At 34.7% G+C, this 21,274-nt stretch overlaps 1 protein-coding gene across 1 annotated transcript in view; it reads left to right on the top strand.

Moving 5' to 3' along the window:
* C5 (complement C5) overlaps positions 1–21,274 on the top strand; it is a 102,970-nt gene that overhangs the window by 36,340 nt on the left and 45,356 nt on the right. The window contains 8 exon segments of the mRNA XM_074211693.1: positions 2,376–2,505; positions 3,667–3,729; positions 6,033–6,227; positions 8,049–8,139; positions 12,255–12,328; positions 13,801–13,940; positions 16,342–16,569; positions 17,818–17,878. Of these exon segments, the coding sequence (XP_074067794.1) occupies positions 2,376–2,505; positions 3,667–3,729; positions 6,033–6,227; positions 8,049–8,139; positions 12,255–12,328; positions 13,801–13,940; positions 16,342–16,569; positions 17,818–17,878 (982 nt within the window).

The following is a 21,274-nucleotide window of genomic DNA, read 5'->3' on the forward strand; positions in this document are numbered from 1 at the left end:
AATTCTAGAAATACCTATGTTGTTTTCAGAAATTTAGATTCCTATTGTGAGAATTTTTAGAAATAGTAGTTTTGTTCTATTAACTGATTAGTTCAGTTAAAGGCAGGCCTGTGGAAATCATCTTAAGAGTTATAATACTTTTCTTGAGATTTACTATTTTTTTGAGCAGGGAGGTCAGAGTTCGTGGAGAAGACTAGGGTTTAAGAAGACTAATAAAAATGTTTTTTTTGAAGAAGACCATGACATCGGGGAGGTGATGCCATGACAAGCACATGAATTGGATTGGAACCATTTGGGGTCTAGTGGCCAGATATGAATCAGGACAACTGGAGATGGCCCTGGATGAGAGGCAATCAGGGTTAAGAGACTTGTCCAAGATCACACAGCTAGTAAATGTCTGAGGCTAGATTTGAACTCCTGTCCTCCTGAAACCAAGGCCAGTGCTTGGTTTATCCACTGAGAAAGGTAGGAAGGAAGCCTACACTTTCCTTAATTCCTTTGATGCCAAGCATAGGATTTTATATTTGATTCCAGAAGTATTCCCAGAAATCATTTTTTTTAGTCAGATCTAACTCTTTGAGACCCCATTTGGAGTTTTCTTGGCAGAGATACTGGAATAGTTTGCCTTTCCTTCTCCAGTTCATTTACAGATGAGAAAACAAATGCTAACACGGTTAAATGACTTGCCCAGGGTCATATAACTAGTAAATGTTTGAGACCACATTTGAACTCAGGTCTTCCTGACTCCAGGGTTAGCATTCTAACCAAGATGCCACCTAGCTATCTTCCTAGAAGTAATAAGGAGCAACTAGAGTTTATTGATTGGGGGAATGATATAGTCAGGCATGGACTTTAGGAAGAACACTTTAGTAACTGAAAGGAGGGGTAAATGAAGTGGGTAGACAGGGAGATCAACCAATAGGCTATTGAAATAGTATAGGCAAAAGGTGATAAGGGCCAGGACCAGGGTAATTGCAATGGAAAAAGGAAACAAAGGAAACAGAGTGGAAGAAAGGACTCTGTTCTTTTGGATTGGATTGTAACTCCTACCATAGTCCTTGCATTATATTACTTTTTACATATTATATTTTCTCCCACTCCCTAGGAAGTATATAAGCTCCAGGGGCTGAATAACTTTTCGTCTTTGGCTATTCAATTTCAAGAGAAAAGACTGACATAACAAGAACTAAATAATGTTGGTTGAACTAGAAGTATCAGAAATTATTCTCTCCTTTGCATTTTCCAAGGTCTGGTGGCAAGACAGCCTAGGAATCAGAAGAACATGAGTTCAAATTCTGACTTCCCCAAGACAAAAGATAAGACTATTCACCTCCATAAGTTTCATTTTTTTCATGTGTAAAATGCAAGACTTCTCTTCCTAGGTTCCTGTAATAAAAGGATTTTGCAAAGCTTAAAATGCTATTGGGTTCAAGTTCCCTGAAACTATAGAAGGACTCATTCTGTGTTTTTGTATCTTTGGACCTTGTGTTCATAGTAATTGTTTCTGCTCTGGTCAGAAATCCTGAGGATCTTCCCTTCCCAGTTTTACTTTATTTTATTTTTTTAAGTAGGCAAATTAGGCCATCTTTTGCCTCATTTTTTACTTAGCCTTAAATCACTTAATGGAAATTGCTTCAAACAAACTTCGACCAGGAAAAGACCTTAGTTTAAAAAGGTCAAGTTCTCCCACTACATCTGGGGTCATCTCCAGTTGTCTTGATCTGTGGTGTACCATTGGATTCAGATGCTCCTGGAGGACAGAATGAGGCTGATGACTTTGCACAGCTCTGTCTCATTTAAATCCAATTTACTTGCAAGTCAAGATATCACCCTTCTGATGTCCATTGCTTCTCTTCAAGAAGGAAGGAAAAACAACTGGTTTATTGAGATTCCAAGGTTTTATCTTATGTGAATAAATAAGTTTGCTATGAGACTTCAGGACACAATGAAAAAAAAAAAAGAGTACACTGACCTAAGAATAAGCATATCTGAATTCTGACTCTAGTCTGTGATACCGTGATTAGTTAATTCAGGATGTCCCAAAAGTCTTGGTTCAATTTTAAGTTTTAATAACTAGCTAATAAATCTATTATCTCAATTTATATTATTTTATTTATATTGTTTTTGTTATTATATTTAAATTAATATAAAATATTAATATTAATATATTGGAGTTCAAAAAAGCTTTAAAACAAGCAAAGACTTTTGTAATACTCTCTATTACCTTGAATAAGACACTACAATTCTCTGTACCTAAGTTTCCATATCTGGAAAATATATTAGACCATTTCTGGGGTTCCTTCCAGTTTTAAGTTTTAAGAATCTCTGAAACTTCCCTATTAAAATCAGCTCATGATTTTACCTTCCTGTTACAGGTAATGCAAATTTTTGAAAAAAGTGACCTGGGGTGTGGTGCTGGTGGAGGTCAGGACAGTGCAGATGTGTTTCATTTAGCAGGACTTACATTTCTCACCAACGCTAATGCAAAAGACTCACAAGAAAATGGTAATGTGTTCAAAAGTTATTCTATGATTAAATTTGAATTTATTTCTTTAATGAACCATAATTTTATTGTTTTTAATGATTTCATGAAAATGGGACAAGGAAGACTATGTCATTCAAAGACTGATTAAATGAACCTAGAGATATTTAAGCTAGTGAAGGACAAATCAAAGAGGGGAAGAACATAGAAGCTGTCTCTTAGTATTTAATTTTTTTAATTTATTTAAGGCAGTCAATGGAGTTAAGTGACTTGCCCAAGGTGGCACAGCTTAAGTGTCTTAAGTGTCTGAGGTTGGATTTGAACTCAGGTCCTCCTGAATCCAGGGCCCCCTGTCCCCTAGTATTTAACAAGATATGTTATGGAAGAAAGATTATGTTGGAATTGCTTGGTCCCATGGCACAGATTAAGTAATAGTGGGATGGAAGATGAAGAGAGAGACACAGTTTAACTGTATAAGGAAAAACTTCCTGACAAGGCAATTCAAAAATGAAATCAGCTATTTTGGAAGATAGTGGTTACCCCTTAACTGGACAAATCCCCTTTGGAAATATTGTAGAAGAGTTTCTTGCTTTGGTATGTGTTGGAGCAAATGATCTCCAAGGTCTCATCCAGGCAGAAATAAACAGGTAAATGGTTAAGAACTGATTCCCTAGGGGGAAAAAATGTACCCATGTACTATTTTTGAGTTTAATATGTTTAACTATGTTATATATTATATAATAAGCATTAAACATTAAATATTTTATATAATTATTTAATATATAATAATTCATATTAATATTTTCTCTATTACTTTTATAAAGTCAAACAACTGACAAATTAAAAAATCAAGCCCTGGTTCTAAGTGCCATTTTTTGAGGTATAAATATGCACAATGAAAGTTTAACAACAAAGCTGTTTCCAACATATATACCTGAACCTCCAAGTCTGACATACTGTGTGGTATAATTATAGCAGGAAACAAACAAATAAAATAAATGAATAAATGAAAAATAAAAATACAATTCTGAGCTAGACTTAGGTACTTATCTTCAGTGATACAGTTTATGATGAAAAATAAACAGCTTAAAATATTTAATATAATTTTAAAATATAGATAATTTCATGGAAAATATATTTAATTTTTTTTCTTTTCCTCCTTCCTTCCCCATCTTAAAAAACAGTTACACCTTGTAAAGAAATACTGAGACCAAAGAGAGATTTGAAAGAAGAAATTGATAAAAAAGGTACTCTGAAAATTTTGTTGCATTACAAAGAATATATGTGGTTGTGTAATTTTGGAAACTGGGTCCATTTTAAAATTATATTCTCCCACTCCCTTATTTATAAGCATAAAAAGTAAGATTCTCTGGAAACTGCCAGAACACTTCCCCTGTGGTATTAATATGGATTTAGGATGTATAAATTAATGAATGAATATACTTGAATTCCTTTTCATAGCCTTTATATAATCAATATTAGATGATAATTAATTTAAAATTTTCTTTAACAAAAGTGCTATGTTGGCTACTGGGAAGATACAGAGATAAATAATATATATATATCTTTACTGTCTAAGAGTTTATAGTCCAGTAAGAAACAGAAGATATTGACATAGATAAATATAAATGAAATTATAATTAGTTTATAAGAGGTATTTTAAAGTTCTAGGCTATGTCAGATAATCTAGTTCTTGCTAGCCTCTTATCTAGATAATCCTATATTACTTCAATCTCTAGTCTTGCTTATCTCAAAAATTTTCTCTTCCTTTGCAACTAAGCAATGGTTAAATTCAATTGTCCAACAGTACAAATGTTATATTTATCTTCATTGTATATGATGGGCTTAGACTCAGAGATTAAGTAACTTGCAATAAAACTAGTAAAAATAGTAAGATGCACACACTAATATGTGTCATTAGCAAATAAATGGCATAACTGGAATGAAAAAACAAGGGCTCCATTGTTTAACTTGAGTTAGTTTGAAGAGCTTTCTCCAGAGACCTGAGTATGTTGCATCAACATGCTGAGTCATACTGCACCACCCTCTCTCCAAGCTAGTGCTGGAGGGAAATCCAGAAATCCTTTATGCTTTTCTAGTCTTCACCTTTCTTTTGGATGCCTCTATTCCAGACATAGTCCTTCTAATTGCCTGCAATCTCCTTTCTTTTCTGGAATTTTCCAATATCTAAAATCTTTAATACAGCAAGCCTCTATGTCCCCAAGCTACCTTACAAATTTGTGCTTCATGGCAAAGATGGGAAACAATTCAGAGATAACTGAGTGAGACTCTCACCCCAAACTCCTGTCTACAGCTTCTCCATTATATTGGATAGAACCAACTGTCCCTGCATTGAACTTGAAGGAAGATAAGATTTTGCCATAATATGGTTATCAAATCAAGAGGGTGGCTTTGATAGTATCTCCTTCCTCCTCCTCCTCCTTCTCCTTCCCCTTGCTCAAGATGAATCTTTGAAATAGATTTGCAGACTACCTAGGAAGAAATGGACTTCATAGTCTTTAAAAAATCCCCTTAGACCCTAATCCTACAAAGTCTCCTAAGATTTCTCATAATAAAAAAAATATTGTATCTTCTTCCTCCTGTTCATCTTCTTCCTCTTCCTCTTTCTCCTTCTCTTCTTCTTCTTCTTCCTCCACTTCCAGAAAGTAAGTAGAATCATGACAAAATTACCAGCAGTTCCATTGACATGTTCATTTCTGGTCCAGATCCAACCAAGCAAAGTGTACGTTACTGCTGGTGAGAAGGACCTGTCTCTCCTTATTTCTGCCTATCTTCCCTTACCAAAATGATAGGCAAGAATTTAGTATTACTGGAACCCTACCAAATAGTTTTTCAGATTCTCCAAGTGACCTTAGCTTTTAGCAATCTTATCAAGCCATCCAGGGTTGATTTTAATGAGTTGATTTATCAATGATGTTTGTCTTGATGCTGCCTTACAGCTGAGCCAACCAGACAGATATAAAAGAGCATAAGAGGATGCTAGAACCTTCCTTTTCTTCCTCTCATGATTAAATATGAGAAGGTCCAGGGTGGCAGTCTGAAGATTCAAAGTACCCATTGCACCTTGAAAACCAGAGCAAAAACTGGAATACAGTATTCTCACATTACTAAGAGTTCTTTACTGTTCTTGCTACTCCATAAGTAAAGATGTCCATATAGGGGTGGGAAGAGATAAGGCAGAGGTTCCCTCTCACTTCTGGATGCTCCCAGATGTTTGAGTGTTGTTACATCTCTACTGTCTTCAAGTCATCCATCCCTTAAGGCTGCCTTTTTGATGATTCTTTTGGTGTTTAATGTTAATGTTACTAGGATTAATGTTGAGGGAGGCAGTGGAAGGTCAAGGGATAAAAATGGGGAGAATCATAGGGGATGGAATACATGCTATGATTTGCCTGAGCCAGAAGCCCTTAGGGGTAGCTCTGTTTATATTTGACATCTGTTTTTCTGGTAAGAAACAAACATGTATAGCAGCTTAATTAAAAATACATTGAGAAAATTTCAGTATGGGCACATCTGTTATTGATTACAGCTGCTGAGTACAAAATCCAACGTATTCAAAAGTGCTGCTATGAAGGTGCCTTTAAAAGCCATGAGACCTGTGAACAACGGCTTGCCAGAATTAAAAAAGGAAAGCCTTGCATTCAAGCATTCAAGAGTTGCTGTCTTTTGGCAGCAGAAATACGTGCTGAACTCAAATATAAAAATATTATCCTGGGAAGAATGTGTAAGTTCAAAAACTTTATACTAATTTTAAGTTCAGAGTTGGGAGCATAGAAATGTCACAAAGACAAAAATAATGGTGATGACAAAAACACTAGTAATAACTAACTAAAACAAGCCTTAGAAATATATTATTATTATAATTACTTTTATATGTCACAATATGGTCAGAAAAACTTTTTTGAAAACATTTCATTTAAGTCTGTTTCTTAAATTAAACCTGAAAAGTGGCTAGGAGGGATATTCTTATTTCCATTTTACAGATGAGGAAAATGAGGCTCAAAGTGGAAAGACTCTTGGATGGAGTTGGGGTGATTTGTTCAGTGTCATTCAGCTAGTAAATGATATTGTGGAAATGTAAAGTCTGCTAAATGATTCACAACTATGCTATTTTGTGCTTCAAAAACACCATACCTCAGATCATTGAGAAAACAAACAAACTTGTATTATGTATACCATGCATGTCATGACTTTACTTCCATGGTCTTCTTCACAACTGAAGGATAACTACCACTATACAAGAAGGCAGAATCATAAGCTGATTTAAATGGGGGGGGGGTTCATAGATTCAGAAAATTTAGATCTGGATCAAATCTCAGGAATTATCTAATCTGTTTTCCAGAGGACCATAGACTCAAAGTGTCTTCCGTAAGGTGATACAGATTGTTCAAACTAGATTATCTAAGATTTGTTCCAGTTCTAAAAGTCTATAGTATACATTCTAAACTATACCATTCTTTAACTCAAGGCTCTTTATAACTTTAATGTTCTATTTTTATGATTTATTATTTGGATAAAATATTGTGAACTTGCATATATCCACAATGTCAAAATACTAGAGAATTATATGATCAAAATTAAAGGAAAAACAACTTCTGGTTATGAGAAAGACTTTTTGGAAATAATGATTTCATTCTATTAACTAGTTAATTTGGTTAAATGAAAGCCTATAAAATCATTTTAAGAGTTCTATTCCATATGGCAACTCTCATTAAGTGTTCATAGAGTTCTCAAGTACTATTCTGTAATTGTTCTTTTGATTTCTTGAGATTCTAAGCTTTAAAAGTCTCAAGTAAATAAATTCACCTTGATTTGAGGCTTCAGGACAAAATGAAATAAGTAAACTGACCTGGGAATCAGGAGGCCTACATTCTAATTTCAGTCTTACAGCTGATAAATTAAATGATTGTCCTAAAAATCTTAGTGCAGTTTAAAGCTGGAAGTGGAAGGAGAATGCACAAAGACAAGGAGAAAGCAGATGGAGGTAGATAAGTTTAATTAGAAAGTAGACTGTGTTAAGACGTCAATGGATAAGGAAAAAAATTGAATGCTGGAGAAACAGGAGGTAGTTGAAGGGATGGGATTAGGGCTAGGGGTATATTGATAGTCTTGCCAAGAAAAGGGTTTGCTTATTCCACCAAGACTGGGTCAAAGGGGATGGAATGGGAGATGATGTTGAGTATTACGATAGAGAATTAGGGATACGGGGATATTTACAATGGATGGCCTCCATTTTTTGAGTAAAATATGAAGGCAAGTCCTTGTCTAAAGAGAAGAATATTTTGCCAACAACATGAAGTTAGATAGTATTAGAAAAATTCCAGGTCTATATAAATTTCAAAATTATTATATTTCTTAAATTCCAAGTACTACTGGAAAATAAATTTGAGTTATAGAATGTCTTTTTAAAATTTAAGTTATTTTATTTTGAAACTAAATAAATGACTCATATTCCAGAAAAGTAATGATAAGACTAAAAAAATTATGTCTGTAATATAATATATTCATTTGTTCTCATGTATTTTGAATATAAATTTCTTTTTAGATTTTAAGACTCTGATGGAGATTGGCAAAACAGAAATTCGAAGCTATTTTCCTGAAAGTTGGTTATGGGAAGTCTACAATGTTCGTTTAAGGTATTGTAGAATTTTGATTTTACTCTTGGAAATACTTTATAAGGTAAGGATGCTAAGAAAAATGGCCAAAAAAGTTGGAAAGTCTTTGTCTTAAAAAGTGTATCAGCACTCCTATTCAAATATGCTGTCTTTAATAAAGAATATATATTTTGGGACAACTAAATAGCATTATGAATAAACCACTGACCCTGGAGTTAGAAGGATTCAAATTTGACCTCAGACACTTACTGGCTGTGTGATCCTGGGCAAGTCACTTATTCCTGATTCCTTCCCCTCTTCCGATCTATATTTCTCATTAGCCAAGTAGTTTGGGACCAAGATAACATTATAAAACATCTGAGTCCATAGTAGAACTTTCAGAACTTTCAGTTCTGTTGGGGCAAAGGGCCACCTCCCAAGTGTGACCCAAAGCAGATTAAAATGTAACTGGGAAATATTTAACAAAATAAATAAAAATACAATAGAACATGCATAATGATATAGTCTAATTTTCTAAGTCAATATGCAGCCCACAGGTATCCTATGTCCAATTTAGTGATCCTATTTTTTAATATCTCAATTGAATTATATAATTTAGGCTTAGTAGATATCTGTAATTAAAACAAACTCTCCAACTGTACTTTATCCATTTCAAAAGCTTAGATAGAATGTCAGAACAAATCCTGGGGTTTATAATTTGAGAGCTGTATAGTACTTTAGGACATGGAATGTAGATTGTTAAGAGACCTTAAAGATAATTTAGTTCAATTTCTTTGTCTTACAAATGATGGTACTGAGATTTCGAGCTTTAAAATTACTTTCTCAAAGTCACAGTACTCATAAGAGCTAGAAAGAAATTTAAAGACCATCGAGTCTGATTTTCTCATAAAGGAAATAATGGCCAAGAAAGTTAAATGACTTGTCCAGGGTTGTAGAGTTAGCAAGTGGTAAAGTTTGATGTGACTTGAACAGAAGTCTTTTTGAATCTAAATCTATTGTACTACATTCTATACTACTCTGCCTCCATGAATTATTGATGGAAATAAAGACAGAACCCAGGTATCTTTATTTTTCATCTTGTCTTTCTTCTGCAACATTGAAACTTATCTCTGTATGTTCAATGCCATCTCTTCATAGTTCAGTTAAAAAAGATGGAATTTCCCTACCAAGAAATGTAAGTCATATAAAATTTCATTTAACCAAGATACAGGGAAGATATTGTATTCCATTAATTAAGTTTTCTTGTTCACAGGTTTAATTGGAAAATCCAGTATTTTAACCCAGGTGGTTGAGAATGTGACCAAAATATAGCATTCCATTTCCCTGCCTTTAGCAAGTAGAATATACCAAACATTCTATTTTTTTAAAAAAATTTATTTATGTTCATATTACTGTAATAGCCTTGTTGTAAAAGTAACCATAATTTTCCCTCCCCCACAAAGATAGAGAGACCTCAAGAAAAATAAAGTAAGAGAAAAAGAAAAAAAATGCACTTCAGTCTTTGTTCCAATACCATCAGTTCTGTCTCTGGGATGGATCACATTCTTCATCATAAGTCCATCAGAGAAGTTGCTTCAATATTTTTTCCCCCAGTTGCTATTGCTAAGTGTAGTTCCCTCCATTCTATTCCTCCCCACTCCCATTTATTCTAGTCCCTCTCTCCCTTCACCTTGTCCCTTCTTAAAAGTGTGTTGTATCTGACTACCCTCTCCCATGATCTTCCCTATCTTCTATCACCTCCCCTCCTTCCCCCCCGTGACCCCTTTCTCCCATTCCTTTCCTCTAGGGTAAAATAGATTTCTGTACACCATTGAGTGTGTATGTTCTTTCCTCTCTCAGCCATTTCTGATGAGAATGAAAGTTCACTCATTCTCCCTTCACCTTCCCCCCTTTCCACTCCATTTCAAAAGTTTTTTCTTGTCACTTTTGTGTGGAAATATTTTGGTCCATTCTACCTCTCCTTTCCCTTTCTATAAGTACATTCCTCTCTCTCCCATTGACTCCATCTTTATAATGCATTATACCTTCATAGTCAGGTCCTTCCTGTGCCTCTATATATGCTACTTCTAATTGCTCTAATAAAAAAGAAGGTTCGCATGAGTTATCAGTATCATCTTCCCATGTAAGCATACAAGTAATTCAACATCATTAAATGCTTCATAATTTGCCTTCCCTGTCCACCCTCTCTATGCTTCACCTGAGTCCTGTACTTGAAGATCAAACTTTCTGTTTAGCTCTTGTCATTTCAACAAGGAAAGTTTGAAAGTTCCCTGTTTCATTGAAAGTCCATTTTTTTCCCCTGAAAGGGGAAATTCAGTTTTGCTGAGTTGTTGATTCTCGGTTGTAATCCAAGCTCTTTTGTCTTCTGGCATGTCATATATCAAGTCCTACAAGCTGTTAATGTGGATGCTGCTAAATCCTGACTGTAGTGTCATGATATATGAATCATTTCTTTCTGGCTACTCTTTGACTTGGGAGTTCTGGAATTTGGCTATGATATTCCTGGGAGTTTTGTGTGGGGGGGGGGGGAGAAGGATCTCTTTCAGGAGGTGATTGGTAGATGCCCTCAATTTCTATTTTAACCACTGTTTTGAGGATATCAGGGCAGTTTTCCTGAAGAATTTCTTGAAAAATGAAGTCTAGTCTCTTTTCCTGATCATGACTTTCAGATACCCCAATAAATTTTAAATTATTTCTCTTGAATCTGTTTTCCAGATCAGTTGTTTTTCCACTGAAATATTTCCCATTTTCTTCAAGTTTTTCATTCTTTTGATTTTGTTTTATTGTTTCTTGGTTTCTCACAAAGTCATTTGCTTCCTTTAGCTCCATTCTACATTTGAAGGAGTTATTTTCTTCAGAGAGCTTTTTTATCTCCTTTTCCATCTAGTCAATTCTGCTTTTTAAGGTATTCTTCTCATTGACCTTTTGGACTGCTTTTTCCATTTGACCTAAACTGGTTTTTGACATGTTATTTTCTTTGATTTTTTTTTTTTTTGGTATCTCCTTCTCCAAACTGCTGGCTTTGTTTTCATGATTTTTCCGCATCACTCTCATTTCTCTTCCCAATTTTCCCTCTACCTTCCTTATTTGATTTTCAAGATCTTTTTTGAGCTTTTCTGTAGCATGAGACCAATTCCTATTTTTCTTAAGACTTTGGATGCAAAAACTTTGACTTTGTCATCTTCTGAGTATATATTTTGATTCCCCATGGGACCAAAGTAATTTTCTATGGTCAGATTCTTTTTTCTTCTGTTGTTTAACTGCAACTTAGATCTGAGCTTGGGTAGAGCAACAGAGTCCTGTCCAAGGGACAGCAAAGAGACCTCAGCAGTCTTCCCCTACTCCCTTACCATCCTGGCTGGCTCTGGCTCTGGGATGAGTCTGCACTGAGGCCAGAGCTGCACTGGGCTCTGCACTCACTCTGGTGCAGCAGAGTTTTTCTACTGAACTTCCAGGTTGTCCTTGGAGATCTCTGGGCTGAGAGGTCAGGAAACTGTTTCCTTTGCCAGGTAACCAGGCACCCCCGGGGCCCAGTCTCCCTGGGGTTGTTCCTGGAAGGCTAGAGCTGGTTCACTCTGATGCAGTTTTTGTGCAGTGCCTGGGCTAAGCTGCAGCCCTTTCCAACCCTGGTAGAACAGACCTTTATTATGGATCTTCCAGGTTGTCTTGGGCCAGAAAATTGTTTTATTTAATCTTTCTGTGGGTTCTGCCTCTCTAGAATTTGGTTAGAGTTGTAATATTAAGGCATTTGGAGTGTTCTGGAAGAGAGCTTCTGGGAATTCCTGTCTCTAAGCCACCATCTTGGCTCCACCCCTCCCAAACATTCTTTAATATTAATTTGATTGTTGAGAGTCTCATACCATTCTTCTAAATAGTATCACATTATAAACCATACTAGAATTTAAGGTAGAGAAAATCTAGGACAGTAAGTCCTATGTTCTGAAATTAGAATATTGACCTAGATATTTCAAAAAAAATAAATCCTAGGCATGAGCTTGTCTGATTATAATTTGTACTTATCCTAATAATGGAAGGCAGCAAAATTTCCAGGTCCTTGAAAATTTTGTCAAATTGGATTATATAGGATAGTTAAGTTCCTATTCTATAAGAATGTCATGAAACATTTGAATCTTCAGGTACAGATTTCCATTGACCCTACCTGATTCTCTAACTACCTGGGAGATTCAAGCTATTGGCATTTCTGATAAAGGTAAGCAGTTTTATCTAAATTACTTCAAAGGAGTATGTATTTTTGTTATGTCATAAAATGTCAGTTTCTTCATGGGTAGAAATAGTTGACTATATTACATAATAGGAGTTCTATAAAAAATTATAAACATTATCACTGTCAATAAAAACATTCAACAAAAAAGGAATAAAATCATATCTTAAATTATAAAATCCAAATTATTTATGGTTTGGCAAAAGAAAAGCATATATATATATGTGTGTGTGTGTGTATATATATACACACACATACACATGTAAACACATGCATATGTATACACATATATATGTATTTAAGATCACTTTAACAAAATATATTCTAAGTGCTTCTATGTTTCCTTTCTATCTTTTTTCGGATGTATGCTCTTATCAGATTCTGTTGGGGTTTTTTAATGGTCATAGTCAAAGGGTAAGATGTTCTGATTCAATTTTCTTCATTCTTCATATACTTTATAGTAATAAAGCATTATATATATATATATTAGAGCTTCACAACAACTGGGCAGGGATCATTATTCTTATTTTATGGAAGAAGAAATTAAAAAAAAGGAAAATAACTTTCCCAAGGTCATACAGTTATTAAATGATAGGACTAAGATCTAAACCTTTTAATTTAGCACAATTTTCTATATTTGATACTTTCAAGAACCCTTGAGTGAGTTGGAAATCTTCCTTCTCTTTGAATCTTTCTATGATACTGGCAATGACCACTGTAGCTCAATTCAAGTAAAATATTGTAGAAATTTGTAAAATAAGAGTCATCAAATAAAAATCCCAGGGATATGGGAACAATGGAGGGAGAAACATAGCCTGAACTTCTTTCTTAAATGTTGAAGAGACAACTAGATGCTACAAGTAGAGAGTTCCATTTCATGGTAGGAAAAACCTTAGTTCAGATTCTGCCCCAAATACTTATGTTTCCATTGGTCTGAAACAAATGACTATGTTTTACATAATCTTAATATAATTTCAATACTATATTATTAAAATTATAACATATTATATTTTATATTATTACAAATATAATATAATTATGATAATTTAATTATATTATAATGAATATAATTTCAAATAGGGCATCTTTGAATACATGCAAACCACTTCAGGGTATCTTTTCTTCATACTAATCAAAACCTGACTGTAGTTAAGTGAACCCAAGCAAGTTACTTACTGTCTTTAAGCCTGTTTTCATGTCTGTAAAATCAGGGTAATAACAGTACCTGCCTCATGGTCATCAGGAGGATTAAATGAGAAACCACAGATAGAGTGTTTTGCAAACCTTAACACGCTATTAAAATGCTTCTGATTGTTATCATTGTTATCATCATCACCACTATTATCATTATTATTATTATCATTATCATTAAAGTGAACTGTTTTAAAAAAGTTTTAGATTTGATAATAGGATCTGAGTTCCCTAATAAGACTAGTGCAATGTTCTATTTGATTTCTTAGGTATATGTGTTGCTGACCCACTCCAAGTAAAAGTAATGAAAGATATCTTCTTGGAGATGCATATTCCTTACTCGGTGGTGAGAGGAGAACAGATCCAAATAAAGGGAACAATTTACAACTACAAAAGTTCTGATATAAAGGTGAGTCAGGACTGTGACTAAAGATGACAAGAACAAGGAAGAAGCCATCTTTCAAGATTCTGAGGATTTGAAAACCTAGGTAGACCCCCTTCTCTGCACTTTTTCTTGAATCCAAAGAATTTTATCTTTGAGGCGTTTAAGGGGAACAACATAAAGTTCCCCCAGATGCTTTTCTTTTTTTCTTTTTTTAATTGAAATTTTATTTTATTTTTCCGATTACATGCTACATAGTTTTCAACATTTATCCATATGAAAATTCATGAGTTACACATTTTTCTACTACTCTAACATTTCCTCTCTCCATGGTGGCAGTCTGGCAAAAGTTGTACATGCCCATTTGTTTTGAACATACTTATATAGTAGTCATTTTGTACAAGAGGAATTATAAGTAAGGAGGAAAAAAATGAAAACCTTGAGATAGGAAGAAAAAACATAGAAGTTTCAAAAAAAAAAAAGTGACCACAGTATACATTCAGATTCCATGCTTTTTATCTCTGGATATTGATGACAATTGATGACATTGTCCAAAGCAGGTCTCTCAGGGTTGTTCTTGATCTCTGAACTGTTAAGAGAAGCAGCAGCCATCACAGTGGATCATCTCACAATGTTGTTGTTAATGTATAAAGTGTTCTCTTAATTAAACATCAGTTCATGTAATTCTTTCCATATTTCTCTAGTCTGATCACTCATGATTTCTTATAGAACAATTGTAATCCATAACATTCATATCCCATTACTTCTTCAGTTATTCCCCATTTGATGAATATCCCCTCAATTTCCAATTCTTTGCCACTATAAAAAGAGCTGCTATAAATATTTTTGAATATATGAGACTTTTCCTGAATGCTTTTTTCAAAAGAAAAGAACTTCAGATGATATTCATTCATACTCTTAGTCTTGTCTTCAGTTATGTTCTCCAAATCCCTTCTGAAGAAGCACTTTTCTGCCATAAGTCTCCTTAACTGTCTTCAATTCCAATATTCCTCAGAGGATATTTGAAGAATTATAGAAGAAATGGCACAGCAGAGGGGAGAAAGCACTTGACCTAAAGCAGGGAAACTGAATTTGAGTCTTGGTTTTTCCACTTACTTACTAGCCATATGCTCTCTGACAATGCATTTAATCCCCCTAGGCCTCAGGGTTGTTTTTTTTTTCCTCCTTCTGTTAAAAAAATAAATGAGTTAGATGACATGACCTCTAGATTCCTGAGTTTCAATTCAGTATATAAAGTGGTGACTAATTCCCAACATGGTCATTGTGAGAGTCAAATGAGGTAAGAGATTTAACCACATGTTATAAACTAGACTCTACAAATGGCAAGGATTATTACTCTATAGTAATAGTATAAATATAGTGATTCTTGTGTTCTAGACTCTAGTATGAGCTCTAGCTATAAGTATCTAGCTCAATGGCCTTGTGTAAATCATTATGCCCTTCAGGGACTCTGTTTCTCCATCCATAGAATTTCAGAGACAAAAGGATTCAGGGGCCAATCTAGGCCACTCTGTATATATGACAAGTGAGAAACTCAATTTAAAGATGACAAAACTAAATTCAAGAGAAGGGAAGTGACTTATTAAGGTCACTTCTCATGGTCTCTTAAGGTCTCAAACTCAAGGTTTGTTTTTCTTTTCATTTTTAAGCCCAGAATCTTTTCCATTATACCACATAATATGTTCTATGAAGCAAGTATTCAATGAATATTTGTAAATTTTTGGACTGAGTTAAATTGAGTGATTTTAATGCAGATTTTTAAAGTTTAAAATTTCTCAGAACTTAACATATGCCCCCAAACAAGTATTTCTATTTGTAAAGTAGAAAACAAAAGATTTCATGAACCTCTATTTCATATCACTTGCTTTTCAAATGTCTACAAAATAAATTCAATCCATTAATTTCAAAGCCATCCAACTTGTCTCTACTTTCTTTTAAACATTCATCTCATCTCTGTAAACTTAGTTTCTACAGTTCTCTTATTTTTTATTTTCTTCTTTTGAAGGCATAACCATTGCCAGGTCTTTTTCCTCTCATCTTGAATCAATCATTTCTCTATCAGGAGACAGGCAAGCTTCATCCTAGGTTCTCATAGAGATATATTTGGTCACTGTTCTGACCAGAATTCTTCCAGTTATCTATCTTTATGATGTTGATGTCCTTGTATTCACTGTTCTCCCATTTCTGTGCCCTTCATGCTGCATCAGTCTAGACTCACCAGGATTCTATCTTTCATGGTACCATAATATTTTATTACTGAAAAGTTTCTAATAATACATGATATTATGAAATTATTTAGACATGGGCTCATCTTGAAGATACTGTAAGCGGCAGGGTGAATAATTACTACTGATAGAAAATATTCTGACCAATGGATTAATACAATTTCTAATCTTTGATATTGCAGTACTGTGCTTACATGTCTGTGGATGAAGGAATTTGTCTGGCTGGAAGTTCTTCATCTCATCATCAGGGGTCAAAGCAAACTCAGTGTGTTCTGAAGAATATAGGAGGTTCTTCTATCCAGTTAGTTACATTTACTATCCTACCACTAGAATTGGGTCTTCATACCATCAACTTCACACTCAATACTCTACATGGAAAAGAAATCTTGGTGAAAACCTTACGAGTGGTGGTAAGAATGGTTGCATTTTAAAAACATTTTCTTTTACTTTCAAATAGTAAAGTGCTTTGATAATTTATGGCACATTGCCTAATGTACATATTTTACAAAATGTTCATTAATGTTTTCAAAATGATTTTGTATCTGGGATATAATTTTAGACTCAACAAACTTCGTTGAACTAGACAGGTCAGTTATTGTTTTTCCATTTGACAAATGAGGAAACTGGTGCTCAGCAAGGTCAAATAACTTAATTCAGAACCACACAGTGATTCCCATCTTGTGGGAGAAATGGCACTGAAATTGTCTGAACTCTCTTCCCTTCTGCTTGAACTTTCAAATATAATGTAGTTGGGAAGTTTCTAACCCTGATGAAAATAGTCACCTCTAAAGTTATAACAGTTTTACAGTGGAGAAAAGACATAAGATTTAGAGACCATAGAACTGGGGTTAAATCTTGTCCCTGCTATTAAGGATCTATGTGTCAGTTAATTGTTCAGACTGTTTTCTCATCTGTAAAACAGTAGGTTTAGAATCCAGGACCCAAAAGGCCAACCACATACACCTGACAAGGAGCATCTATCTTCATTTTACAGATGAAGAAACTGAGTTTAAGTTTTTTTTCAGAAATTAGAAGATATTTTCATTTCATAAAGAGCATTTCCTTTTATAAAGGAGAACACAAAAAGAGGATTGTACATGCTTTTTAAAATATATATCTATAATAAATTCAGCATTGTAATTTATTATAGAAAGTACAGACAAACAGGATAGATATCTAAGGTAGCTCCCATCTCTAAATTCTATTATCCCATAGAATAAAGAGGGAGTTATCCTTTCTCAATTTGCCCAGTGAGAAGGAAAATGTCCACTCCCTTGACCTTGAGGTTCTTCCATTGTCTGCTTACTACAGTCACACACAAACTCACCTCTACAGCCATCATTGGGAATAGGAACAGGATAAGATAGTAAGGACTCTGGAAATTATGTCATAATATGAATAGTCAGAGAAACTCATTTGACCAGTGAACATCTGGTCAGGAAGTCTTTGGGCATATTAAACAGACATTTGTGTCCTACAATTTGTACCTCATTGATCTAAGTTCTACCCTCTGAAACCTCCTTCTGCAAGCCTTCTTTCTCCCTTTGATAGCCCTTAAATATTTAATGATATAAATCATATCTAATACGAGTCTTCTGTTCTTCAGGCTAAATGGCCATTGATTTTTATATATTCATTTTTATCCTGCTGTATTTCAGCCAGAAGGCATCAAAAGGGAAAGTCATGCTGGTTTCACACTGGATCCCCAAGGTGTATATGGTATGCAGAATGTTTTGTAGTTTATTTTATAATTATTTATAACTTCAATGTGATCAGTTCATGTTGTTGTTATTGATGACAGCATTATTAGGTGGTCATTAATATTCTTGATAATTCATGATAGCTCACATTGTTATAGAAAGATAGTATTGATCAAGTGTTTTCTTCACAGCAATTAAATATTTTTTAAATACTTACGCAGAGCACTATATTAAGTTCTGGGAAAGAGACAGAGCAATCATGAAATTTGTGATCAAATAGGAGGATAAATGCCAATGTAGTTATATACACAATGTTTCATGAAAGCCGCATCAGGCAATTGCAAAACAAAATACCGGGCGAGGTCTGCAGGAGAAGTGTTATTGATTAGAGAGAGGATCAGGGAAGACTTCATGAAGAAGATAGGCTTCAGATGAGCTTCAAAGACTAGATAAGGATACAGAGGACAGTAAGTGACATAATGACTAGAATAAGGGACCCTGAGTCAGGAAGACCTGAGTTCAAATCTGACCTTAGACACTTACTAGTTGTAAGTCACTGGGTAAGTCATTTAAACTTGTTTGCCTCACTTTCCTCATCTGTCATATTAATTGAAATGGCAAACCATTCCAGTATCTTTGTCAAGAAAACCTCAAAGGGAGTCACAAAGACACAACTGAAAAAAGGATACAAAAGATCAAGTGAGGGCAGAAAGGGAAAGGTGTGTAGGCAGAAGAGCTCCAGGATTGTTCAGAGAGTCATGAGAGTACATGGAAACAAGGAAATAAGCTTTTATTAAGTATCTCATATGTGCCAAACACATTATAAATATTAATCTATTTGATCCTTAAAACAACTTTAGGGGGTGGCTAGGTGGCGCAGTGGATAGAGCATCAGCTCTGGAGTCAGGAGTACCTTAGCTCAAATTTGGACTCAGACACTTAATAATTACCTAGCTGTGTGGCCTTGGGCAAGCCACTTAACCCCATTGCCTTGCAAAAACCTAAAAAAGAAAAAAAAAAACTTTGTAAGGGAGATTCAATTATTAACTCTATTTACAAGTTGAGGTTAAGTGACTTCCTCTGACACAGCTAAGAAGCATCTGAAGTTAGATTTAAAGTTGGATCTTCCTGCCTAGGAAGGACCACTGGATAGGGCAAGGCACTGTCCACTAGACTGCCCAGATGACTCTATAATAAAACAAGGGTGGAGAGTGAGGAAACGGAGCCATCGAGAGGAAAGAGTAATAGCTTTTTCCTTTCTTTCTGTCCTCAGTGTTTGGCATTGTGTGTGGTACATTTTTGTTGTTGGATCATTCAGTTGTGTCCAACTTTTCCTGACCCTATGGAGTTTTCCTGGCAAAGAAACGAGTGGTTTGCCATTTCCTTCTCTAGTGTGTCCCCATTTTACAAATGAAGAATTGGGGCAAATAGGGTTAAGTGACTTGCCCAGGGTTACACAGCTATCGGGTATCTGAGCCTAAGTTTGAACTCAGGCCTTTCTGGCTCTAAACCCACCACCTGTCAGATAGTAAGAGCTTAAATGATTATTGGCTGACTTGTTGATTAATTAAGTGGAAGTGGGGTAGGGAGGCACTAGCCAAGGGTAGTAACTTCTATTCAGCAGTAAAAAGAAGTCCATAGATGAGATGCTAGAGAAATTAGAATTAGAAGTCTTCCCCGCCCCTTTTTTTTTAAAGAAACAAAAAGACTAGAATGTGTTTGAGGGTGGACAAGAAGGAGTCATTGCTGAAGGAGGGACTGCAGATTTCCAGTTCTATATCTATGCAAATTGAATTTATAGTAAGTAAAATCAGTGCAGTAAGAGAACCTATATTTAAAACTATTAATTATCTATATGTCCTTTGACAAGTCATTTTAGAGAAAGGGAAGAAGCATTTATATATGCCCTAATACACATCAGACATTATCCCAAGTGCTTCTACAAATATTTTTTCATTTGATCCTTATAAAAGCCCTGCGAAGTATATTTTACTATTATTCCCATTTTACAATTAAGAAACTGTACAGTTTTATAGTTGAGGCAAGCAGAGGGTAAGTGGCTTGCAAGGGTCACGCAGCTAGTAAGTATCTGATGCTGTTTTTGAAATCAGGTCCCCTGAGGTCCAATGCTCTTTCACTGTGTTACCAGTGGGCTCATTTAATATCCTCAGTCCTTGGTTTTCTCATTTTCCCCTCATTTATAAAATGAGTTTAGGTTTGTGGATGACTTCTAAGGTTCCTCCCAACTCTAATCCTATGATCTCATGTAGCAACAGAGATATTTTGTTCATTAGCCCTCTGTGGATATCACAAGGCATAAAACAGAGCTGTATGACTTTTAAAGGTCACCATCATGAAGGATGCCCAAGACAGAGTCCACTTGGGAGAGGAATTTCTCATAGATGATAAGGTTCTCTAGATACTCTTTAAAGTTACAAGTTTGAAAAAGAATAATTGACTGATTTTCTTTATGTAGTTCAATAACAAAATAAGCATATGATAATGACTGGCTAGCTCTTATTCCCAGAGAGAAATCTAAGTTTATAAAGTCCTCTAAGAATTAGAAATTCAGATAATAATTTTATATAATTTGTTTGAGAATTTAGATAATGAAGCAAATTATTTCATATATCTATTATTATTAAATGTCTGAGGCTGGATTTGAACTTGGGTCATCCTGATTCCAGGGCCGGTGTTCTATCCACTGCACCACCTAGACTGCCCCAACAGAAGTACTCATACCCATTTTATAGATGAGGCTCACAGAGATTAAATGACTTGCCCAAATTTATATAGCTAGTAATTGATAGAACAAGAATTAAAAAACTCTGGTCTTCTAAAACCTAGTACTTAAAGTCTAGTACTTAAAAAATGAAATAACATTAAACTGTTGATATTTTGAATGAATGAGTGAATTCACTCAAAGGCAATCTCTGATTATTATTAATTGATATAAATTCATTTTGTCTCAGAAAATAACTGTGTTGAATAAATGTAATAATTTTTCTTCCTCTCAGTAAGGTAGTAATAGGATAAATGTTAACTAAGAAAATGAGAGTACTGTTTTAAAACTCCAGCAAAGCCCAGAAACTATATCTGCATACACTTCAGGGGAGCAAGACATAACATAGTGAATATGGATGTTTTAGGCAAGGGAACAAAGCAGAAACGAAACCCATTTTCTGCCCCATGTCCAAATGCTAAATGATTTCTCTTTACACTCTTACAGAAATCTCCTCCAAATTCTCCTTTCTAGAGTAGATCTTGGATTGAGCTCTGATAAATTTTATTATTCAATCTCACAGAATTATCTTAAATCCCAGAGAACCAATTTATCATTTGCTTCCCCTCCCTTTTTAGCACTCTGTCTTCTATACTGATATTGTAGTTTGTAACTTTCCTGAACTTCTCCATC

Source organism: Macrotis lagotis, chromosome 1 (genome assembly GCF_037893015.1).
Source record: "Macrotis lagotis isolate mMagLag1 chromosome 1, bilby.v1.9.chrom.fasta, whole genome shotgun sequence".
Lineage (NCBI taxonomy): Eukaryota > Metazoa > Chordata > Mammalia > Peramelemorphia > Peramelidae > Macrotis > Macrotis lagotis.